Source organism: Mastigoproctus giganteus, chromosome 1 (genome assembly GCF_048544385.1).
Source record: "Mastigoproctus giganteus isolate SK-2022 chromosome 1, ASM4854438v1, whole genome shotgun sequence".
Lineage (NCBI taxonomy): Eukaryota > Metazoa > Arthropoda > Arachnida > Uropygi > Thelyphonidae > Mastigoproctus > Mastigoproctus giganteus.
In genome coordinates this window covers 18,288,855-18,316,038 of record NC_143575.1, presented here as the reverse complement: position 1 = coordinate 18,316,038, position 27,184 = coordinate 18,288,855, and the positions used below count along the sequence as shown (strand labels likewise).

Below are 27,184 nucleotides of genomic sequence, written 5' to 3'. Positions count from 1 at the left end.
TCCTGTCGCTGACGGGAGGAATTTTTATGGGTATTTTTTTTCTTTTTCCCAACGTGACTGAGTTAGTCGGTCTTAGACGAGGGTAGCATGGTTTTCCCTCCCGGAAACTCGGGTTTTTTGCCCAGCAAACAGAAAATCGACCTCAGAACACACGCAATTTACATAAGTATACAACATGGCCTTAGTCGCCGATGCTCCTAAAGCATAAGAACAACAACTGTCGATGGACTCCTTCTCCAAGGACCAAAAAAGCAAAATAATCTCGATCAACTGTGAAGATCATAACCTATCTTATTTTCTAATTCATATCACATTGTTCATTAAGAATTTGTACCGTATATGATCAAATGAACCAGGAACACTACAAAACAGTTCGGGGCCCACCTCGCACTGGCTTCTTTCCTTTCAAAGATTTCTTACGAAGCACTCCATAACTATGAACCCCCATTCGCCAAACCCACCTAATTTAGTTCCTTGTGATTTTTTCTTTGTTTGTTATCTACGTTTAAAGCTACCTTGAAAGGTTACAGATTACGACGACTGAAGAAATTATTCAGACACAGGAACTATTACCAATTCGAAAAAGAGATTGAGTCAGTGGAGACCCATCCGAATAGCCAGTAAGTTTAAACGTTTCCCAAATATTAGTTGTCCCCGAACGTTTTCATCACTCCTTTTATAACAATGTTAACTCACACTTATACACTGGTGTGCAAAACTTAAGGACCAGTCAGGTTTTCACCTGTAGTTTCTCATAGGAGTGGCCTGGATATGGGAAAAGCGTACCAAAGGAACCGCGTGAGGTACAGAAATGATGAAGGAAAAAACGCCGACACAACGGAAGCAAAACGGTACAGAGGGATTTTATTCAAAAATGGCAACATAGCACTGGCTGCCATGCCTTTGTTCCAAAGATGGAACAAAGGGAAGAGGTCGTCCTCAGTTGGAGATATGGCCACCCCTAATGTCGATGCAGGCTTTGCACCGCCTGTCCATACTTAGAACAATGTTGTTGATAAGTTCTTGCGGTAACATCGTCCATTCCTCTGTCCGCGCCATCTTCAGCTGGTGAACATTTTCTGGTGGGTGTGGATGTGCAGCTAGGCGTCTCCCCAGAGCGTTCCATGTGTGTTCGATGGGATCTAGATCGATGAGAAAGGGCAGGCCAATCCATACGAACAATGTCCTCACTTTCTAAAGCATATCAACAGCTGCAGTGCAATGGGGTGTTGCGTTATCATCCATAAACGCAAACTCGGGGCCAACGGCACCTCAGAACAGACGCACATGGGGAAGGATTACCTCAGTACAGTAGCGTGCACCGGTTACAGTACCGCCTTCCAGTATTTGGAGTTGTGTACGTCTATCCATGATAAAGCCTCCCCAGACGAGAACACCTCGACCGCCATAGCGATCCCTTTCAGTGATGTTTGCGGGGTGATACCGTGTGCCAACCTCTCGCCAGATTAGCTGACGTCCAGAATCTACTCTCATCAGTAAAGAGTACCTTACCCCATTGTGCTGCTGTCCAGTCCTTGTGTTCGATGCACCACTGTAAACGGTGTCTCCGATGGGCAGGTGTTAAAGGGACACAGCGTACTGGCAGTCGGGCAAACAGTCCATCTTTGTGGAGTCGCCTGGCCACAGTAAACCGTGATATCCTGTGCAGCTGGCTTGCAATGGATCCCGCTGTCTGGTGTCGGTCCCTCTTGGCCAGTAGGAGTATATAGCGGTCATCATTGGGCGTTGTTTTTCGTGGACGACCACCACTGGTCCTTCGAACAGCTGTACCTGTCGTTCTGAAGGCCGACACGCACGTGAGACGATGCAATGGGCAATACCGAACTCTGCAGCCACACTCCTCGCACTTCGACCTTCCTCGAGCTTCCCAATTATTTGACCCCGGGGAAAGTCATCCAGATGTTGTCTGTAGCACTGTATGAAACCAATCGAACGTCTGTAACAATCGTGCTCCCCATTCGCACATAATGAATAATGGAGACGTTACTTGTTTAGTAAGATTCCAGTAATATAAAATTATAATATTAATAAGTCTGTATTTAAACATAAAAATTCACAAACCTGTAGTAGTACTGCAATTCCCACAATTCCTTCACTCCTCCTCAGTGCTAATGCTTCGGATATGTTATTATACAGGTCGGAATTGTAGCCAAATATCTGAAGCTAAACCAAATATGAAACAAAAAATTAATATTCGTAGGAATACATCAAATCATTTAAATAAGTAATCACCTATATTTTGGAAATTGGTGAAATAATGGATACTTAAATCTGCATAGAGTATAATCTGTAATTCTTTAAGAAATTAAAGGCAGATTACACTCCACGCAGGTTCAGTTGCTAATTACCTCAGCAATTTCAAGTTCATGATATACCTGTGCACCATGCCACTAAAAGAATATGCAGCTTTAAGATCCAGTTCTGTTTTGTTTATGCTTTTAGGCAAGTTAGCACATATGCATAATGCGCCTATTATCTTCACATCGTCCGTCGGTCCGTCCGCATGTAACAACTCGACTCCCACTAGATGGAATTTTACGAAATTTTAATTTTCCATTTTAAAAAGCGTTGTCCTGTCATTATTATAAATTTTTTTCATACATATCAGGTAGGCTAGCCATATATACATTGTAGCTGAAGCACTGGATATTATGTTTGTTTCTATGCGCTGGTTGGAGGAAAGAATGAACAATGTGGTGGATGCGCAGAAATTAAATTTTCGTTAGTTTTTGCTCATTCTGTTATAAATCATGCAATATTACTTTTTTCTAAGGCGCTTGAAATGCAACGCACTGCACAGTAACTAACTTCAGAAAGGCAATTTCATATTCATGCGAATGCGACATCCAGTAATATTGTGTTTGTGGTTCTTCTTCGTGGGATGACAACAAACCCAGTTAATACGCCATGACAACTGTCAACATGACGTTGCATTATATGGAAGTTTCATTTCGGCCAACAGGAGCACTATCTACATTGTTCCAACAATGGAAAAATTAATGAGGAATGGCAAAATTTTCCAATAGCATCTAAAATTCCGAACCATTCTGGAGGAAATAACGAGAAGGAGGGGGAAAAAACAACAAACCGTGCGTGTTGTAACTGCATGCGGTCCAATGTCTCGTGATCTGCTCCGAGATAGTGTCACTTATTAATATGCTAAAGACAACGTCTGGTTTGTAGAGTTGCCAGAATAAATTACGCGGATGGTATGCAATTTGCAATGAACGAAACCAATCGAAGTGTTCTAATAAGACGTTTTCATTAAGAAAATTCACAGAGAAGTCATTACTATTTTAATTGGAGCAGTTTGTTGGGAAGTGTATTACAAAACTGAATCTCTTATCTTGGCATTTTATTTGGCCAAGATAAGAGATTTGGGCTACACGTGACAAAAATAATGAGATGCGTGTGTAATATTTTCTGTGATTTACGAGCGTTGCGCGAAAGATGGTGTTAATAGCATGAATACTTCACAGCTTTTAATTAAAATTTGCAGAGCACAGAAAGAAATGGATTAATATTTGATACATAGTATAAAACTGGTCATTGTTTAATCCGATGTTTTTTTATAGAGATTGGAACATCCCTATAAACTTTTCACCTGTGTCTGTTCCTTTATTTAGACGCTAGATATTTATTTCTTTGACTGATTTATGAACATTTAATTGAAATATTTTAGTATGACAGTTAATGGTCGTTTAATCCGAGGCTGCTTTATAGAGATTAATGAAATAAATTCCACTACCCACCTGGGTGGTTTTCAATTCACCAGATGGAGATCGTGTATACTGTTACTGAGATGGTTGATAGTCGCTTAATCAGAGGCCACTTTATAAAGATTAGTGATATCATTTTAGGTGTCCAACCAGAATTAATTCAACTCTATAATGGAAGTTAATCATTAGCCAGACTGATCTGTGCTGTTTAATGCAAAATTTCTTCTAGATATTAGCGAAATATCTTCAAGTATCCCAACATGCATTTCGTCAAGGAGATTAAATATTTATTATTTGATTGGCTGGTGGCCGTTTAATACCATAGACTAATAAAATTCGTTCAAGAACCCTTCTTAGATTTAGTACTTCCAAATGGAAGCGAAATATTTATTGGTTGCCTTGACTGGTTTGTGGTCGTTGAATCCGAGGTTGCTTTATAAAAGGTTCGTTTACTGTCCACCAATGAAGGTTAAATATTTAGTTAGTCTGCTTGTCGTTTAATCAGAGGTTGCTGTATAGAGAAAAGTGGAGCTAGTTCAAGCATATTGACCTGGAGTTTAAATGTTTCTAGTAGACTATTGACGGTCGTTTAATGCGAAGTTCCTTTTAGAGAAAATTTTTAAAAAAAATCAGGTAAGGTACCCCACTTGGTCCGTTACCACTCCTTCTCACTTCATCATTCTTACGGTAATGCATTTCTTGCAGTCTGTCAGGCCCTTGTTTTTATTTCTCCCTTTCTTCTAGCACTGTCATTTTATTCTCAACACCAGTATGGATCAGTAACGCCCGACGAACCGTGCACACGTTTCAGATAGGTCACACACACATACCGACACTCACGCAAGGTAACCGCCCATTACTTCCTCAAATATAGGAGAAGGAACAGGGACCTGTGTGTGAGTATGTGCAATTACCGCTTATGACTTTCACCTGGAAGACTCGCTAATGGCGAAGAAAGGGAGGAAGATTCGCTCTTTTCATAAATCAACCATACAAGTATCTTTGCCCTGCACTTGCAACGACTGATATGTCGTCAGTTTGCGCTAATTTGAGGGCTTCAACTCCGTGATGAAAACAAATATAAAATTCTGAACCAGAAATAAATAATTATTCATATAATAAATGGCGCATATGCAAGAATTCTACAGTACGATTTCAATTAGCATCATGGGGAAAGGATGCTTAGGTTCTGCGAATGATTAACTTTCTGGTCCATGATTTCACAAATACACGTACAAAGAAGTAAATATTCTTAAGCGCTTGTTAGAAATTGGGTGAAAACGCTCAATCTCCTTGTCAGATAATGGACGTCTGCTAATAATAACACCAACTTGTTAAATTATAAACGATGTCTCTAACTTTTGCACATTTACACCTTCATGCTACTGAACTGCCCTGCCCCTCTACAATATTTCTATAACTAAAAATTTGCATAAAGAATGCCTATCGGTTAGTAGACTAATACTTTTGGCAGGGTAGCGTATATGTAGGCAAGATGCAGTCTATTTAACATGGCAGACGTTTTCAGTTTCCAATGGCCCTTTTTTTTTTATTATTATTATTATCTAAGTGACGAATCGTCTTCCGAATGAGTACGTATGTCGACGTAACGTTCTTGCATTATACATAGAGTACGCTGCCTCTGTATGGTATTTACATAGGCGCCACCTAATGACCATCGTAGTGGTCATTATTCTTCTCCCCTACTTCTGCAAGCAGACTCATCTACGATAGCTAATAACACACCTATCTTCTGCTAGTAGTCCGAGAAAGTAGCTCACATTCTTCCCCCCCCCCCACTAAAAATGTCACTGGCATGAAAAACGCCGCATGCTCAATGCATAACAGCTTCCCAATCCCTCCTAAATCACAAGCGTGCATTTATTCGGCACGTTTAATATCCACTGTCAAACGTTGCAACACGCAATGCGCCATACACATCGGTATCCAAGGAAACGAAAAAATTAAACAAATACTTCTAGTTTTGTTCTTGTTGGCATGTTTTCGTATCCGTCTTCTTCGCTGTGCGAAATTTCTCCAATAACGTCCTCAAACCCTCTAAACTTTAAATTTTAAAGCTGCCATACCCTTGTAGAAAATTATGCTGTTTAAATGCACCTAAATGAACATTCAAATTTAGTGGAAATTTTCATGTAAGAGCATGCGCGAAATGAACTTTCACTGTGCCTGAAATAAACATTCAAATTTAGTTGCAATTTTCGTCTGAGCGCATGCGCTAAATGCACTTTCAAAGTGCCTGAAATGAACATTCAAATTTAATGGTAAATTTCATGTAATAGCACGCGCGAAATGAACTTTCATTGTGCCTGAAATAAACATTCAAATTTAGTGGTAAATTTCATGTAAGAGCACGCGCGAAATGAACTTTCATTGTGCCTGAAATAAACATTCAAATTTAGTGGTAAATTTCATGTAAGAGCACGCGCGAAATGAACTTTCACTGTGCCTGAAATAAACATTCAAATTTAGTTGCAATTTTCATCTGACCGCACGCGCCAAATGCACTTTCAACGTGCCTGAAATGAACATTCAAATTTAAGGGTAAATTTCATCTGAGAGCGTGTTACATTATTTCTAGATTTTGAAATGCACATGATTTGGCCACGTGTTTGAATAAAGAAATTTCATGCAAGTTGAAAAGGCTATCATACATTAAATTTATTCCCCCTCCAATTATGAAATTTTAGAGCAGAAAAGAAGCCTTGAAAGCACAATGGTAGTAAAAAAAGCTGGAAAGAAACGCCTCAGATCTCACCCAAATGGCCAAATCTAATTCACGTGGTCCCCAAGAGGATAAGACAACTTCCGGTACATGATTCGAACATTTTATTAACCCCTCCACAAGCTGCATGTATAGGCAAACGTCTCATCACCGAGCATGTCAGCAAGCGACATCGGCTGACGCCCCTGCGAAGACCCCATCTTTCAGAAGAGCAATGTCATTAGTCAAATTAAGTTCGGAAAGTAAAGAAATGATCGGCAGGTGGAGCTACACCTACAGAGAATAGGCGGAGATAGAGTTTCTGAATTATAAACACGCATAAAAAAATTACACATCGATGTCAGAGCTCAGTTATGAAAAAAGCGACCTCTATACATTCAAATTCTTTGTTTGCTTTTTACTTTAGTTCTGAATTTTTCTTATTTTCATAAGGAAATTTAAATAACTTAAATGAAAATTTATGCAGAAATACAATTTATAAGTAATAATAATAAAGAAAGCACTACTTCCAGAAACGATTATTGTTCAAATGCAAACCAGGTTTCTTAAGATTATTCAAGATCGAAATTAACAAGTATTTTCACAAAATAGCTGCGTTAGCCGGTCTGAGGCGAGGATAGCGTGGTTTTTCATCCCGGAAAATGGGTTTTTCATCCAGCAAACATAAAATCGACCACAGAACACACGCAATTTGCAGACGGTATACAAGGAGCAATATAGCCTTAGACGGTGATGCTCCTAAAACCCTACTACAACATCTTCAAGGAAGGGTGCTATGTGCAGGTTCAACTGTATATAAATAACAGTTATCACCAGGCCCTCTCTTTACAACAAAACTAAAATACTGATCTCAAATAAATTACTTACCTCAGCAGGAAATGCATAACCCCCAACGGTATGTTCTGACCCTCTGTCATCTGTTCTTCCGTAGTGGAGGTGAATTTCTTCGAACCTGTACCGATATGATAAAGGGCCCTCTGTGATATTTACCATCATCTCTGGATCCAGTGACTCAGCACGAAATATTACACTGTGCCCTGTGTTAGTGATGGTGCCACTTACCTACGAATAAAAAAGTCGTTTCAGAAGAAACTGATCGCGAACATGAGATAAACCACTTCAATTTATCAAAATTTTAAATATATATATAACAAATGCATAACACTTCTGTTCTATTTATTTCTTTATTTAAAAATGTCTGAATTTAAATATCTAGATTTTAATTTTAAAAAAAAAGATGACTGTAAGACGTTGTTTCTGATAAGCCAACTGTAATGAAATACTCTTCGTCGCTGAAATTGCTTAGAAAGAATGCAAGGATTTCCACAAAAATTTGTAGGCTAGTTGTATCGTATGTGAACAAGCGATTAACATGACAAATTAATAGTCCAGGTTGGCAGATCGACCGTATTTACCAGTCAGGGGATTGAATCCTCAAAGAATGTATGTTATTGCACTCCCACTCCTGACCACTCGGCTACGAAGGCCTTTTAATTATCTCAAATGAATGCACCGGTCGTGTGGGTTGCGATAACCAAACGATTGACATTGCTGAGCACTTTCCTGTGTACAGGATGGTAACCAAAGTCCTCAGGATTCTGGTGATATTAAAAGAACCTCAAAAGGAGGCTTGAGAGATCTTGAGATCTTTTGGATTTTAAACGTCTTAACACCATCTGTGTCTGGGCCTGTGTCAGGCAGAGATTAGCAGATAACAGCGAGAGAAATGGGATGTAATCTCTTCATCTGTTGCCTCTTCTTCCTCAGGCGCCATTTCATCGTCTTCAGCGTTTGGAGTATCACAGGGAGATGACTGCTTGAGGGAAACAATGGTATCGTGTCCTCCTTGAAGAATCTTATTTATGTTCACCGGATTTTCTTAAATACTACTGAATTGATGCACAATCTTAATCATTTCTTATCTCTATTGACATCTGTCACTCCATATTATGAGCTGAAAGCATGCACTCCATTTATGTGGGGTAATTTCAATAACGGTAAGTGTATAAACGTTTCTTTGTAAGACACGCCGTTAAATCTACATACATAACGTCTACATTTGACTTGAAGTCCCAAAAAGTTAAGCCAGAACAGTTAATTGATCAAATTTAGGTAGACTAAACAAATGTACTGTCAAAATAACCATGGACTCTCAGAACCAGTAAACAGAAGTGAACAACTCTCCATGAATCTATCTCCATCGAGAAAGACGTGGATGAGAGAGGAGATAACGTAATGAACATTTTGAAGAACGTAAATTTATCTGCAGTGTGTTCTTTGGGTGCATAAGATAACGTAATTTTCTTTTCTTTACTCCATACAACTTTTCTAATATAATCCAAACCCCCGGAACTCATTCTTTAGGCAATTTTCAAAGATTAAGTGGGCTTTTATTTAATTTTTGCCAAATCAGAAAAAGACTTACGTTAAATTTTGTAATAGATTAGTTGCAAATGCCCCATAAGAACACACACATGAAAATGTCATTACAGCAAATGTAAAACAAAATCCTCTCTTCTTATCACATAAATCCCTACTCGTCTTGCTCTCCGCGTTGAATATAAATGCAACTTTTTCCCTGGCGCTTCCATTTACTCGCAACAAGATATATTAATGTAATCTAAATATTATTGAAGTCTTTGCAGGACTTAATGAACTTACGCATCTCAAATTTGCTTCAAAAGATGTTCAACGAATGCGCGCCTTATACTTAAAACACCTTGAGAAATTATACAAAATCTCTTTCCTTTTTTTTAATCAAAAAAATTGCATCTATATACAAAAAAAAGCAATTCTTTTGTGTTGTAAAAGGAAGTAATTAAATTGACTTACTGCGCATGTGTTATTAAAGAATGTTGAGGAAGATTCTGTCGAGGAAATTCGGGTTCGGTTTCATGAAATAGAGATAAATTTCTGTATCTTTCCCTCAATCATAATTGATTCAAATAATCTCTTTTGTTTATACCATCAACTGGCAGAGAAGATTTGAACTTCGACAATAATTTATAACCGTCCCTTAATGAAGCCACCTGGTTCCAGTTTCTAGTCACTTAAGCCTAATGAATAAATATTTTCAAAATTGTTTTTAGAAATATCGAAAATTTTCCATTATTTCAAAATTCGTAGCAATGTTAGTCTCTCAGTTTTATTTTCTTAATTATTTCAGATTAATATTGATGAAACGGATGAGACGTGTTTTTGTCTTTGGTCATTAAATATATTTCGGATTTTGCTAATTCCTTTTGACATAAATGCTAATTGCTTATTAATATTGTGTTGTAACGGGTATGAACTGGTATTAATATGCAATTATCGATGATGTCAAGAGGAATTATGTAAAATTTGAAATTCATAAACGATGATTAAGGCCGAGATCAACAACTACTTTATGCTGCATTATCGCTAAAAAAGAGTAAAAATTAGATTTTTTTTTTTAATTCTGAAATTCTCCGAAAATTTTACATATTAATTTGGTTGTTATTCTAGGCGTAAAATTAACAATTGGGCAAAAGAATCCCGAATACAAAATTAGCAGCGTTCGGGTTAATTCGAATACAAATCAGATATGTGAAAGCAACTGAATGTAAAATTCACATCGCAGGAGAGTCCAAATAAAAATAAATCAAATGTGAAATTGACAACACACGCAAAAGTTCAAATGCGAAATTGACAACACACGCAAAAGTTCAAATGCGAAATTGTCAACACACCCAAAAGTTCAAATGCGAAATTGACAACACACCCAAAAGTTCAAATGCGAAATTGACAACACACCCAAAAGTTCAAATGTGCAATTTACATTGCGCGAAAGTGTTTCAACGCGAGATTCAAATATGAAATTTACAGCGGGGGACAAAAAACTGCAGTACTTGAATTTTGAAAATAATGGTTTTGCGCTGCATTGTGGGTTGCAGAAATGTTCGAAATGCATTTGTTAGATGGGATATACACCGATGAGCCAAAACATTATAACCAGCGAGTCGTCATGCAAATCGAAGAAACTGCAGGTGAACTACGGCGCGTACGTGGGTCGGGACACGGTATAAAAAACACCTATTACTGAGCTCCGTTAATTAATGTTACTATTGTTCTACAGATGGAAAGGGCTGCGGACTTAAGCGAGTTTGGCAAAGGTCAAATTGTAATGGCCAGACGATTGGGTAAGAGCATATCCGAAACGGCACGGCTGGTGGGATGCTCACGGTCAGCCGTGGTTAGTACCTACCGAAAGTGGTTCAAGGAGGGGGAAACCTACCAACCGCCAGCGAGGTGTTGGATTACCATGGCTTATCAATGCTCGAGGTGAGCGAAGGCTCTCCAGGATGGTACGTAGCAACAGAAGGGCGACTGTGGCGCAACTCGCCTGTAATTGGAATGCTGGTGACGGGAGTAATGTGGCACAACACACAGTACATCGAACCCTGCTGAAAATGGGGCTGCCTAGCCGCAGGCCGCTCATATTGTATAGAAAGAAACCTAACAGAACAACAGTTACCAGACACATGCAGTACAGGTTTGCAATAGGCAAGGCAAACTGGGACATATTCCGAGAACACCTCCTCGCCAGAGAACAACAATATTTGGAGAAACTGGTCGTACAGGAAAGAGGCAGAGGAAGAGAAAATCCGGAGTAGCTACACCGAGAAATAACCCACTATATCACCAGTTCCGCCAAAGCAGCCATGAAGAGGAAACCCCCACATCCTGGATCATGCCCTGGTGGACACCGGAGCTCCAGAGACAGGTGCAAAACTGACCAGAGTTGACTAGTACTGACCAGAGGGCCCGAGCAACATGGCCCCCTGATGAAGTAACGGAACTGAGACAACAATATAGGCAAATCAGGAACCTACATACAGAGACAATAACAAATAATAAGAGGACATCCTGGGAAAGACTCGTCCAGATAACAGGAAACAACGACCCCTGGGGAGTGGTGTACAAAATAACCACAAATAAACTACCCAGGGGAGAAGTGATAACTGCAACAAAAAACGCCGCAGGGAGACATAACCACAACCTGGGAGGAATCAGTTACAAACATACTAAATGCCATAGTACAAGATCCGCCCGAACTACTAACGAAGGACCAGCAGGCAATTTTCCAGGCAAACGAGGAATATATAACACACCAAATAGAGCCCACATTCATAATAGATGAACTGCACGAAGCTGCGGCAAGAACAAGGAACAAAAAATGTCCCGGCCCGGATCTAATAGAACCAGAGATGATCAAAACAGCTACAGAAACCATCCCAGAACTTCTACTTCGACTATTCAACTACTGCCTAAAGATATGCCAGTTCCCATCTAGATGGAGAACAGCCAATCTAAAGCTGATACCCATGAACCCAACCAAACCACAGTTATTACCGAATTCTTATCGGCCAATAGCTCTGCTCTCAACGCTAAGCAAATTACATGAGAGACTACTGCACAAGAGATTACAACAGCATTACCACAAAGCAAATCTAAACACATCCAAGCAGTATGGATTCACACCAGGATCATCGACAATTGAAGCCATCCAGGGCCTGGTCACAAAAGCAGCTCAATGGACTAAGAAGTACTTCCTCGTTATAGCAGTGGACTTTGCCAGGGCATTCGACACCCTTTGGTGGCCGAGCTTCCTGGCCAGGCTCAGGGCAGCAAAAGTACCAATGAATTTATACAACAGCATTAAAGCTTACCTCACAGACAGACTGGTACAGGTAGTGATACCCTTCCGAATCTTAAACAGGCCAATCCGCAGGGGCTGCCCTCAGGGATCCGTCCTGGTGCCGCTCTTGTGGAACATGGTATTCGATGAACTACTCACCATGGACTTGGGAGAAGTCGAGGCCCAAGCCTTCGCGGACGAATTGGTGCTGATGATTGCGGCGGACTCACGATCCGGACTGGAGGCACATGCAAACCGAGCCGTTCGAATCCTACAGGACTGAGCCATGCTCCATACTCTCAAAATTTCGCCCGAGAAGACAAATTCAGTACTACTCAAGGGCAACTTAAACTTCAGAAGACCACCGCAAATCAATATAGCGGGTAAAACAATAAACTGTCAAATCAGATTAAATACCTTGGAATCATCCTTGATCGAAATTTATCCTTCAAGCCACACCTTACATACCTAAAAGATAAACTCAGAAAATATGCGGCATTGGTGGCCAGAGTTACACGCAGGGATCGGGGACCGAACAGGAGGACCCTATCCCTGTGCTATAAAGCAATCTTTATCCCGGTTATCATTTACAGTCTCCCGTATGGTATGTGAAAGCGGGTACTGCAGTGAAGAGAAGATTAATGCAGACAATTCAACGAAACATTTTGCTCACAATAACAAGGGCGTCTCGTACAGTAAGCACAAGTGCACTGCAGGTCCTGGCAGGGGTACAACCTCTGGACCTGGATAGTGACCCGCTGCGGGCTTATGTATCATCTATCCAAGGGAACGCCGACCACGATAAAATGACTTTACCATCGACATTACCAACAATTGGAAGAGAGAAAAACAAAGGATAGTAGATCACTTGACACAGAAATGGCAACAGGTGGAGCGAAACCAGCAAGGGGGCGATAGCACGCAAATTTATCCCGTACGCCACCAAACTATATCCAAAGGCTCCAGCGTGGCTATACCCGGGATTAAACACACCCTTTATACTCACGGGCCATGGGCCATTCAAAGCCAAACTGAATGCACTGGGAATCACAGAAGACTCTGGCTGTACCTGCGGAGAACAGGAAACATGGCAGCATATTATGCATGAGTGTGAGTTGTATGAGGACTTTAGAAGCCTCCTAATCACAAGGATCCAATACGTACCGAACAATGAGGAAACACCACCTACTAGACACGCCCGAGGAGCTCACAGCCCTCAGCCGCTATGCACAAGAACTCTTCTCCAGAAGAAAGACATTAATAGCCATCTATCGAGATGGGCCAAACTGAAAAACCCCAGTCTAAAATGACAGATAGCGGAGACATATCCAGCCAAGTACAACGCGAAAACTCAATAAACAAAGATGGGACAAACCCCCCCTCAAGAAAGGAACACCGGACTGACACCATAAAGCCATGTTACAAAGGAAGAAGAGACAAATGACACTTGGAAGGGACCTGGACCTGTGCGTGTTGTGGTAAGCCAGACCCAACAAGTCAGCAGAGACACTGCAGTCTTGTAACATGACTTGTCACACCCACTGGACTGAAGCCATCAAGAAACAAACAACTACACCGGACTAGACAAATGCAGTGATGCTGCAAAGGCACCATATGACGACCTGTACAGAGCCTTTATCCCCACGGGCTCACATCTGGTGAGTATGGGCTTGGCACACCCAGGGTCCTGAGCTGGATATCATCATTCTTCTCTTTCTTGGTGATTTCCTTCTACTTTTGTCTGTCTGTCTCTCTCTCTCTCAGGGTAACTGGAGAATTTTTTTTTTGGCTGGTGCAGCATAAGCCTCAGGCTTCCTTGCAACGTATAGCTAATAATAATAATTAGCGCGGTGCCTTTTTGGCACTTGTGGGACACGGACATGTCCCACTGCCAACTCTGCGGTCGCCTTCTGTATATAGAATACAGAAGGCGACCCCTTCTCCCTTCCTCCCCTTCTCTGCCTAAACAGCGTACGCCCCACAGAGCTATCAAAATTCATAAGTACAAATGTAACTGCGTTGATATCAACCTTCCGGCTTCCATTTTATCCAGCGATTTCCAAATTTTTTTTTTTTTTTTTAGGTCCTAGCCACTGAAATCTCAGGAAATTGGGTGACAGGACCTACCAGAGTGAAACTAAAACTACTGGGTTCCTGGTCTGCCTCCACGGGGCGAAGGTGGGACAACGTTGGGCTTCAGCCGGGGTCCAGCGTCTAAACGACCAGATGAACAACGGTACACGGCACTACACAAACAATATCCATACACTTCAAATCTCTGGCATTTCCAGCGAACTGGTACACCCATAATGAAAACTACACGGAGATGGGGGAACCCCTGGTGCCGTCTGACACTAAATACACCTTTTACCGAAACATCTTTTTTTTTTTTTTTTTTTTTTGCTCCTAGGTTTCGGCAGCCTAGAAGCGGGAGACGCTGGCACCCATCAGACTTGCACAACTGCTATATATATTTTTTATTTTTTTTTTGGATGTCCTGCTTAGATACATGAATATAGGTGGAGATGGACATCAGTCTGGGCGCCACCAGAGACAGTTATACATAAACTAACTACCTACCTAAACATCATTGCGGAGATGGGAGAAATTCCTGGTGCCGTTTGACCCTCAACACACTTTGTTACCTAAACATCATTGCTGACCGCCTACACCCTTTTATGGCAGGATAATGTGTCGTGCCACACCGCCCGGATTGTTTGAGACTGATTCGTGGAACATGAAGAAGACTTCCAGGTATTGCCCTGTCCTCCAAATTCCCTAGACATCAATCCCATCGAGCATCTGTGGTTTGTGTTGGAACAGCAACTCCGATCTGCGGCATCTCAACCACGGACCTTACAGGAGTTAAAGGATCTGCTGGTTACGTGTTGGTACCAGATACTACAAGACATTTAGAAATCCTGTAGCGTCCATGCTTCTCCGGGTACGAGCTGTTTTGGCTGCACGTGGAGGACCAACATCATATTAGGTATGAGGTCATAATGTTTTGGCTCATCGGTGTATATCTCTGTGAAGGAAATCCAATAAAAAGACTCCACCTGATATACCTAATTGCCATAAATATGTTCCCAAAGGGTAAAATGTGTAATTAATGGAAATATGAGATGCAAATAGCAATTATGACAACCAAATATACATTTTATTGCAAAATCAGCAAAATAAGTCCTCAATATTTTGTTGTTCCACCTCGAGCTGCAATTACAGCCTTGCAACGATCTGGCATAGAGTTAATCAACTTCTGGATATACGGTTTCCCAATTTCGTGGTACCACACCCTTACAATGCTCTCCTGCATCTTAATCTTGCTCGTTGGCTTCTTCTGAGCAATTTTAGACTACATTATGTACCAACAATTTTCAATAGGGTTCAAATCTGTGGACTGTTGCCGGGCCAGTCCAGCACTGTAATACCAGCATTTCTGAGGTATGACTGCACCTTAAGGGAGAAAAACGAGGGAAAACATTGGTGTAAGTATGTTTTAAGCCTTGTGAGACAAGAAGACAAACTCATCATTAAATCTAAATAGCATAAAACTTACCAATTTTGCTGTGTGGCAAGGTGCTGAGTCCTGTTATAAAATGCAGTTTTGGACGTCTGTGTGATGACCCCTAATAACGGGTTTCAGGCTATCCTCCAAGATAGCAGTGTAGGTTACTGCATTCACCGTTCCGTTAATAAACTTAATTCGCCTCACCCCTTGGCTTGTTATGCACCCCAGACCGCGGGGAGCTTTACAGTCGGTGTTATGCAGCTAGGATGGTACGTCTCCAATTTTCGTCTTCTGATATATCGCTTCCCAACCAAGCCATGAAGGTTGAATTTCGATTCGTCAGAAAAGATGACAGTGTCCCATTGCTCTTTTGTCCATGAACATGCGTTTTAGCCCAAGAAAGTAGCTTCTTCCTCATTTGTTGAGTCAACAAAGGCTTCTTCTTGGGCCGATAGGCATGCAGACCTTGGATAGTTCGTGCACTTGTTTCAACACCAGAGGTCATCTCAAAGTTCAGTTTTAGATCAGGAGCACTAGCATGGCGATTACGAAGGCATAGCTGTTTCAAATATCGATCTTGGGAAGGCGTAGTCACCCCTTACGGCCTGATCCAGGTCTTCTCTTCACATCACCGGTTTCGCCTTTTAATTTCAGCACCCGGAATACTGTTGACTGATAGCAGCCTATTTTATCAGCAATAGCACGCCTAGAAAGCCCTTCCTGGGACAGAGCAACAGCTACACTTTTTTTTCTTGGTGTCAACTGAACATATGGAGCCATGCTTACACCTCCGCAAAACAGGATACTAATGAGCGTGTATACCCTTCCAACGCGGTATTTATAGAAACGGCTGATGCAATACCGTGCAATTACTGTCTGATGCAATAGAAGCGTCATCTGACGCAATACCTTTGCTTTGCGACAAACAAAGTGACTGTAATCAAACAATATTTTCACTACAAATATTACTTTTTTCACACGTGAAACACAAATAATTCAAGAAATTGTCCGAATGAGTATAATTAAATTTACAATTTCGATTTATTGACTGTTTATTATTAAAGTAATTTAATCTTAATTGCATAAAGTGAATAATTAACAGAAAAAGGTGATAGAAAAGGAAAGGGGGGTATGGGTGGTAGTTTTTGAAACATTTCACCCGTTAAACTGATCGTAATGCAACTCGCAAATTATACACGTGTAAAAAAATAATAAAATAAAATAAATAAAAAATGCTTCAGTCAGTAAAGGAGCTAAAGTGCATCGCATACAAGATCTCTAATGAGGACGAAAAATTCCCTCCATAGGTAATCTTGGATAAGTTATTCTCTTCCGTAATGCAATCAGTGCGTTTCAGTACATCAACTTTCCTTTGTTTGTCTAACGGAGTTTCCTCTACCACTTGGGGGTGGGGGGTCCTTCCCCCTTGCTCTCGCTAAATGGACGGTAGCAGCTGGCCGAAGGGATTGTGATTAAACACACACACACATACATACACACAGGCCGTCTTTAACCACACTAAAGAGCGCCTCTTTCAGCAGATCCTGTACATTCCCAAGTTTTATTACTTCCACAAAATAAAGAAACTCAGTACTTGAGTTTCCATTCCAAGAAAACAATAAATTCCAAGAAAATATGAAATTGCATAAATTACAGCTGCGATTATAATTTAGTAAGAAACGTTGCGTTCCCAGTAACAAAATCCTGTATGAACTCTCTCGTCTTGGCTTTTGAAGAGAATCCAATTAATAGGATTATCACTTTCGTTCATTTGTTTTAATTTAACATCAGATTGACAAATTATGAGTATTAAGTATTTAAGTGTTGAGGACCCCAAGGTTTCCCCCATTAGCCGCTTTTATACTTCTCGTGGTGTGGCTTGTGCCATGACCGGCGCTTAGCATTTTACCAAAAGTCCCATCCTAGTATCAGGATCAGCAAACAGAGGAAGCTCCTCAAGGACATTCCTGTCTTTGAGGAAGAGTTCAAATATCATGGACCAATTTTCACCCCATCAAACTCCATTAATAGGGAAAGATTCATCATTAACAAATATGTGTACTATGTCCAAGTTGGTTTCAACAGTTCACCAAACAATACAGATCCAAAAGGATAATCCACTGGAGTAGCATTTCCAAGGATCAAAAAGAAGAATCTTCAGAGGTAGTAGAAATACAGTAGTTCTAATATATAACAATAATATTGTTACCATCTAATACAAGTGATCACTATGAGAACTCGTAGTTAGAAGTCACTTTTCTATAGACCACACCTATAAGTACAAAGAGTCACAAGAACAGTCTATCTTGAGTTAACTGATCGAAGTTAATCTCTTCGAAGACACGTGTAGCAAATGTATTAAGAGCATTAAATACAACCTGAGATCGAATAAGTAAAGGTTTGTTTTCACTAATGAAGTGTCCTGCAATAAGTTGAAGTCCTTGTCAATAGCCCAAATAGTAGTGACAATGTGAGTATTTCAGAAAAAAGATAAGAGAACAAAGATTGTACCAAACATAAATAGTAGAATAGCACACTTTGTACAATGAAAGTTCATCAAACGGGAAAAGTCCACAATTCAAGGAAATAACAAAAGGTATTTATGATATCAATTCCAGTTCTGTGAACCAAATCGCAGAGAGCAGGTAGCTGAAGGAGACCTCATCACACACAGACGAATTAATGAGGCCATCTTTAACCCAGAACCATTTGTCAGCCAATCAATCTACTGCAAATAGTTCTGCGAAACTTTCTTGTTCACAACCATATCCAGATCAAACTTGTTCATGAGTGTCGATGTTGTTTTGAAGAAGGAGTTCCTGGATATCTCTAATCTAGAGTTACCAATGTGGAATGTAGTCTTCTGTCTAGTAGCTACCGCTGGAGTGTGAAGATCAATATGGCATAGATGATCCGGCAGGTAGGTAGAACCAGTGATGATATGGCACAACAGTTTTAGATCGAGAACTGGTCCCCGAGTTTCCAAACATTGAAGCAGGAACAGAGATTCGGGTAGAAGATTCTGTGGTAAAACATGGAATTACGTCTTAAAAATAGTGGATGAATTTCATCTGCAGCGATTCTATTTGCTGTATCAAGTATGCGTAGCGTGGATTCCATATAGGAGAAGCAAACTCCAGTATAAGGAGTACAGTTGTTTTGGATAGGAGTACAGAGAACTGAGAATCTTGAAATCTGTACGTCTGGCGTTTAATGAAGCCAATTTCTTTTTTCTCTTGGTTTAATATATTTCTAATATGTTTATCAAACCCACATCCAGTGGTAAAAGTAACTCCCAGATCTTTAACTTCGGCAACTCTGGAAATCGGCATCTCCTTGATGTAAATAATATTGGTTTACTAAAATCTTTGTTTTCCTCGAAGCTGCAAATGAAATTGAGCAGCATTTTCTAGGATTAACCTCCAGACCATTCAAAGCAACTCAATTAACAAAAGAGTTGAGAGCAGCCTGAAGGTTATGATGAACCTAGTTTGGTCCTTGTGATGGGTCTTCCGCGTTAGTCTTCTTAGAATTAACTCAGTCTTTTGAAGCCGACTGGGCTAGCCAGGTGGGTAAAGTGCTTGCCTAGCAACCCAAAGGTGCCGGGTTCGAATCCCACCTCGGGCTTGGATCACAGTAAAATGCAAAATCTTTGGGAGGTGCATTATGGTCACAGAAGCTGATGCGCTAACAACAACAAAAAAAAGTCTTGAATAGCAAAGAAGCCTGTTTTAGTCGCGCGCTGTCTAGCAACAGAACCAAATGACGGATGATCTTTCCATCACTTCGAAATAAAACCCCAATTTACATCAATTTTAACTCGCGCAACCATTTCTTCGGAGTGTCATTAATATTCCTCAGGGGGTTGTATTTCTACCTGCATTACCCCCCATGTGACAGATCGCAGTTACAGAAATCGGAAGGATTGACAGCTATGGTCCTTTACGCCTCCCGGAATCTAGCAAATAGTAAAACAGAAGATATGTTAGCTGTCACGCGACCCGAGCCTTTCCGGGGGGGATTGCGTTCGCCACGCAAATGACGTCACCAAGTTGGTCGAGGTTTGAATGGTTGCAAATATTGATCGGCCTCGTTAAATAGGGAAACAAAAAAAGGAAAAAAGAAAATAAAGTCGACATTTGGGTGATGGGAGTGATGGAGAATAGCCTAGAGCGTCTACAAAATCTGAGGCTATCAGTTATAATCAATAATATTAGTCTGGAAAGAGCGAACGAAGCAATGTTATGGCTTTATATGGGTATGGAATAAAACCAAGTTCGATTTCCATTGAACGAACAACATTTTACTATTCCAGCTCTATCTCAAGACCCCTTAGATTGAAGGCCCGCGGATCATCTCCCCCTGACATCAAAGATTTTTATCGCCCTGAGTACACCTCTTACTTAAACGAAAACCAATGCAGAAACCTGCTGGGCAAAAGAGAAAAAAAAAAAGGAAGAAAACTTGTGTTATTCATCTGGCACCGTTGCCATGGCAATAGCATACTTAGGAACTGGAATTACCTTATTAGGATTCAAGCACACAACACCAGGTCCGAATCTTGCAGAAACCTTTTTAGATTCTGGTTATTTGACACTCAGTGCACAAATAGACAGCTTGATTTACGATATCCCATCAGTCAAGAGAATTGCGCCATCTAGGGAAATTAGAATCGCCAAACCATTACAATTCTTTGAGCACACGTGGATTTTTCGCATGCTTTGTAGAAAAGTGTCAGTTTTTAACCTCCGTATTTTTTCTTGCAGAATGTAGAAGATACAGCATCCACAGAAAAGTTATAATTATACCGCGTATGTTGAAATGTACAAAAAAAAAAGCATTGCTGAAACTTAAATAAACTACTCTTGCAACGTAGATAAAATAACAAATACGTATTTATTGTTTACCACAGACGTAGTAGGATATGCATACAAAAAACAGGTTGAGCAATTTCTGCTTAAATCCTCTCGGGTGCCCTAGAGGATCAGAGACACGTAAATCTTCAAAAAACTTATAAAACCATACCAAAAAAAAAAAAAAAAAAATTCAAAATAATGTTCATTTTTATCCGAAGATCATATAAATGAAATTACTACAAACCTAAGCACACAACAGCACTGCTTTCGTTAAACCTCATAATCGCCATCTGAATAATTTGATATACACTACCCTACCATTAATATCCGGACACTCCTCCATGGATAGGGAAACAGGTCCTATGCATGCAACACGTCACAGAAACTGCTATAAATAAGCACACTGGGCTTCGAACAGATAATTGCAAAAGTGGGCACGCAAGATGACACATTCAATAGAATTTACAGACTTCCAACGTGGAATGATAGTAGGATGCCACATAAGCAAGCGTTCTGTACGAGATATCGCAGTCACTCTGAGGATCCCTGGGTCAACGGTTAGTGACGTCATATGTAAATGGGAGAGGAATGGGACTGAATCTGCCAAAAAAACAGTCTGGTAAATCCCGAAAACTAACAGAACGGAACAAGAGAATTCTGCGAAGAACTGTGAGCGCAAATCGTATTTGCCATTGTCTCAAGCCACACAAACCCTCTGTGAGAGTATTGGGACTAATGTCAGCACTAGTACAACACGAAGGACACTCCATGATATGGGTTACAACGGTCGTACAGCTGTTCACAAGCCACTGATCACCTCAACAAATGCTAGACGCCGATTAACATGGTGTAAGGAGTGCGAATCCTGGATTGTAGAGCAGTGGAAAACAGTCCAATGGACAGACGAGTCGAGGTTCGCACTCTACTAGTCTGATGGCCGTTCTTGGGTGTGGTGAATGCCAGGGGAACAGTTCCTTCCTGATTGCATCCTCCCAACAATGAAGCTTTGTGGAGGCAGTGTCATCGTATCGGGCTCCTTTCATGGCTTGGCTTGGGCCCATTAATCGTTATCGACAAAACCATAAATGCTGTCCAATACCAGGACAGCCTGGACAATTATGCACTTCCAAAATTATGGAAATACTTCGGGGAAGACCCATCCTGTATCAGCAAGACAACGCGCCATGCCATACCGCTCTGGTCGTGACAGAGTGGTTTGAGGGTATGGGTGTGGAAAAGTTGGATTGGGCAGCCCAGAGTGATCTGAACCCTATTAGCATCTTTGGGATGTAGTAGATCGTTGGGTACGTGCACGTCGAAATCGCCCAAAGACCAAGACGGAACTGGTGGCTGCGTTAAAGGCCGAGTGGAGGAACATATCACCTGACATTTATAAAAAATATTAAATGACACAATAAAAGCTCTTTTTTTTTTTTTTTTTTTTTTTGTCTAAAGGCAGATGTCCTGATATTAATGGTAGGGCAGTGTATAAATAAACCATTGAGATTTTTAATTAAAACATTCATTCAAACAGAAGCCTTCACTGCCCACCCTGTGTACAGAATGATTCCACTGCGCACTAAATGCCACCACCATCTCCGTGGGCAACCCTTCCTAACCTCAGTGACCTTACGCTTCTTAACATACCCTCTCAATCTCCTCCCATACACGGTCCTAACCAACCTCACTAGTAATTACGATCATAACACTCCAATGTTATCGCACCAACCATAAATGCCTCGCATTATGACTATCTTTATTACAACCGGTCTTCCATCTTCTTCTCTCCTTTGGCTACAAACACAGAGGATGTTGTCCTTGAGATAAGAAAAAAATTGAGGTTTCTTATCTTGGAAGTTTAAGCCTTACCTTGAAGAAGAGTTAAAAAGTGTAACCTCGGGACGTATGGAAAGATATGAGGAAAATGTACGAGCGACATCCGCTTCTTTTTTTTATCCGGCATCGCTAAAGGAGAATCAATAGAAACTTAAGTCTCCGTGAGATCTGACCCCCGACCATCAAATACGTGCCGCGTTCTGAAGACGAAGAGCATCTATGGTTTCACTATGGCCGGAAATGGATGCAGATGTTATCGTCGTAACCTAGTGCCTCTAAGCCACGTGATGGATGTTTCTTCTTCGGAACAGATTTAATTGTCTCCGTGTCGACTTAGGGCATGTCAGCGGGGTTACTGCGAGCACTAAATCTCCCGATAATGCTCTAACTCTGAACGCTGGACTATGCAGACTCATTTCCATTTCATAACAAGCTTTTAACATTTATGACGAATATTTGCTCTTTTTAATTTTATTTTTCTTCTTTTTTTTTTAAAAAAAAAGCAATAAAAAGGCATTTAACGTACAAAATATGCACGATTTTAAATAATAAAAAATAGCCAAGCTGTTGAAATTTAAAATAAGTGAATTTGAAGAGCTTGCAGAAGAGAGCTCTTTTGATTGTTGCAATGTACGACTGATATTGTTGGGTATTAGAATACTCGGTTAGCAGAAATGTACAATAAATGAAGTTTCAGCTTGCAGAAGATAGTTAGTATTAGTATTAGTAACGGCCGTATGGTGCAAGAAAGCCTATGGCTTATGCTGCACCAGCCAAAAAAAAAAAAAAAAAAATCCGAACAAAACAATGATAAAAACAAAAATTAAATAAATAAATAATAATAATTAATAAATAAATAAAAATAATAAAATGAAATTAAAAATTAAATAAAAAGGAAATTAATCCTATCATCCTATGCGCTTCCCTTACCCGAAAGTACTATCCAGATGACCTTTGAATTTCCCCAAACTGTCGGCCTCCACCACCCATGAAGGCAACTTATTCCAGTAATTTATAACTCGCTGGCTAAAATAAAACTTCCTGCAGTCCAATCTAAACATTTCCCCGCGTAACTTGAATTTATGTCCCCTAGTTCTAGCATCATTTATAATCTTGAAAATTTTGTCCTCATTCATTTTACTGATGCCTCTCAGAGCCTTAAACACCTCAATCAAATCTCCTCTAAGGTGTCTAGTTTCCAAACTCTGCAACCCACATATTCGAAGTCTTTCTTCATAAGGACGCCCTTTTGCCGATCTCACCAGGCGAGTTACCCTTCTTTGCACCCTTTCAAGAAGCTCGATGTCTTTCTTTAGGTGCGGTCTCCATACTTGAACACAGTATTCCAAGTGTGGTCTAACATAGGCCTTATATAATGGGATTATCACGTCCCTATCTCTACTTGAAAAAGTTCGATAGATCATCGATAGGACACCATGGGCCTTCCTTGCAACCTGTTTACAATGCTCAGAGAATTTCATGTCTGACTGTATCGTAACACCCAAGTCCCTTTCCTCCAGTACTGGGTTTAGTTGAACTCCACCAAGTGAATAAGTTATTTTGGGATTACTGTTTCCCAGGTGTAATACCTTACACTTTGTTGGATTAAAGCACAGCTGCCATTTTTCTGACCATTCTTGAAGTCTATCTAGGTCTCTCTGAAGAAGCTCAGTTTGACAGTGATCATTAACTACTCTACCAATTTTAACGTCATCTGCAAATTTAGACATCACGCCCTCTATCCCTTCATCAATGTCGTTTATGAAAATTAAAAACAACAGTGGTCCTAATACTGATCCTTGGGGAACCCCACTTCTTACATCAACCCAATCTGAGGAATAGCCATTTATCACAACCCTCTGCCTCCTGCCCTGAAGCCATCCTTCTATCCATCTAAGGATTTTCCCAGTGATTCCAACCTAACCTGTTCCAGCTTATAAAGCAACCGCTCATGTGGGACTGAGTCAAAAGCTTTGCTGAAATCTAAATAAACAATGTCGAAATTATTCCCTAAATCCAGCTCGTGAGTGACCCTTTCGAAATAGCGAACCAGATTTGTTAAACATGATTTTCCCTTTACAAAACCATGCTGAGTATCCTTGAGAATTTCAATTCGATCCAAATGATCCTGAATTCCACCCTTGATCAATGCCTCCATGATTTTCCCTACTACTGAAGTCAGACTGACAGGTCGATAATTTCCCACTTCACTTTTAGAGCCACCCTTATGTATGGGAGATACATTTGCACTTTTCCAATCCAAGGGAATCTCCCCAGAGTCTAGTGATGCTCGCATAACCAGCCTCAGTGGTTCAATGCACTCGCTTGCCGCCTCTCTCAAGATTATAGGGTATATTCCATCAACTCCAGGAGCCTTACTAGTCTGTAGGCTTGAAAGTTTTTTCATTAAATAATCTTGCGAAATTTCAATATCATTAATTACATATTTTTTAACTTCGCTCCCACAATTTCCCATTGCCACAAAAGGCTTGCGTTGCAAATAGTTGCGTTGATTGATGCAATGCACAACGACTGATATTGTTGGAATACTCGGGAAGCAGAAATGTACAATAAATGAAGTTTCAGCTTGCAGAAGATAGTTGCGTTGACTGTTTGAAATGTAGGACTGACATTGTTGGAACACTCGGAAAGTGAAATGTACAGTAAATGAATTTGAACTTGCAGAAGACAGTTGCGTTGATTGTTGCAATGCACAACGGCTGATATTGTTGGAATACTCGGGAAGCAGAAATGTACAATAAAAGAATTTGGGCTGTTTGAGCTTGCAGAAGACAGTTGCATTGACTGCTGTTCAAATTCATGAACGATAAATGAATTTGAACTGTTTGAAATGTACGACTGACATTGTTGGAATACTCGGGAAGCAGAAATGTAAAATAAATGAATTTCAATTGTCAGTTTGAACTTGCAGAAGACAGTTGACTGTTGCAATGTACAAAGACCGTTATTGTTGGACTACTCGGTAAGCAAAAATGTACAGTAAATGAATTCGAGCTGGTTAAGTTTGCAGAAGACAGTTGCATTGACTGTTGGAAATGTACGACTAATATTGTTGGAATACTCGGGAAGCAGAAATGTACAATAAATTAATTTGAACTGTCAGTTTGAACTTGCAGAAGACAGTTGCGTTGATTGTTGCAATGCACAACGACTGATATTGTTGGAATACTCGGGAAGCAGAAATGCACAATAAAAGAATTGGAGCTGTTTGAGCTTGCAGAAGACAGTTATGTTGACTGTTGCAATGTACGACTGACATTGTTGGAATACTCGGGATGCAGATATGTAAAATAAATGAATTTGAACTTGCAGAAGACAGTTGACTCTTGCAATGTACAACGACCGTTATTGTTGGAATACTCGGTAAGCAAAAATGTACAGTAAATGAATTTGAACTGGTTAAGCTTGCAGAAGACAGTTGCGTTGACTGTTGGAAATGTACGACTAATATTGTTGGAATACTCGGGAAGCCAAAATGTACAGTAAATGAATTTGAAATGTAGGACTGACATTGTTGGAACACTCGAGAAGCAGAAATGTATAATAAAAGAATTTGAGCTGTTTGAGCTTGCAAATTCATGAACAATAAATGAATTTGAACTGTTTGAAATGTACGACTGACATTGTTGGAATACTCGGGAAGCAGAAATGTAAGATAAATGAATTTGAACTGTGAGTTTGAACTTGCAGAAGACAGTTGACTGTTGCAATGTACAACGACCGTTATTGTTGGAATACTCGGCAAGCAAAAAATGTACAGTAAATGAATTTGAGCTGGTTAAGCTTGCAGAAGACAGTTGCATTGACTGTTGGAAATGTATGACTAATATTGTTGGAATACTCGGGAAGCAGAAATGTACAATAAATGAATTTCAATTGTCAGTTTGAACTTGCAGAAGACAGTTGCGTTGACTGTTGCAATGTACAACGACTGATATTGTTGGAATACTCGGGAAGCGGAAATGAACAATAAATGAATTTGAACTAGTTGAGCTTGCAGAAGACAGCTGCGTTGACTGTTGCAATGTACAACGACTGATATTGTTGGAATACTCGGGAAGCAGAAATGTACAATAAATTAATTTGAACTGTTTTAACTTGCAGAAGACAGTTGCGTTGACTGCTGTTCAAATTCATGAACAATAAATGAATTTGAACTGTTTGAAATGTACGACTGACATTGTTGGAATACTCGAGAAGCAGAAATGTAAAATAAATGAATTTGAACTGTTTGAGCTGGCAGAAGACAGCTGCGTTGACTGTTGGAATACTTGGGAAGTGGAAATGTACAATCAGCTGGTGGGTTGAAATGAACAACAAAGTAGATTGTATGAGTGAACGTATAACTTTAAGCCTAACATCTTTTCAACCGGAAATGTTTTCGCGGCATGGAACAAAAAGGTCTATTTCTCAGGTCGGATTAAGACTCGGATAGAGTAATCCCTCAGAAAGCCGCATTTCATGAGATAATGCAAGAACTTTTAATGTGGTCCAGTGTTTTATCCTGGCGTGTACTCGCAGACCTGTTGATAAAATGAACCACGAGACTGTTTCTTGCGTGAATCGGATTAGAGCACGCAACGGTGTGGTGACGGAAAAACGTCTCGTGACTTATCGCTAATGCCGCCGAAGCGGAAGACGTGCAAAAAAAAAACAACAACCGCACAACGAATGAAGTTCTTCTCTTGCAAGTGTCAAACGATTATTTAAACTGTCGGAAAAGTTGCCATCAAAAATAATCAGACGTAACAGAAATGTGCTAAAGGAAATAGATTAATCAACTGGCTTTCACTTCATACCGCTTTCGTTTGGCTTTTA

The 27,184-nt window shown here is 40.3% G+C and overlaps 1 protein-coding gene across 1 annotated transcript in view; it reads right to left on the bottom strand.

Moving 5' to 3' along the window:
• The window catches only part of LOC150090598 (carbonic anhydrase-related protein 10-like), a 172,573-nt gene that overhangs the window by 34,576 nt on the left and 110,813 nt on the right, over positions 1–27,184 (bottom strand). Inside the window, exons 4-5 of the mRNA XM_090378976.1 lie at positions 7,351–7,545; positions 2,083–2,184 (exon numbers count right to left, since the gene is read on the bottom strand). Coding sequence (XP_090235102.1) covers positions 2,083–2,184; positions 7,351–7,545 — 297 coding nt within the window. The remainder of the gene's footprint in view (positions 1–2,082; positions 2,185–7,350; positions 7,546–27,184) is intronic.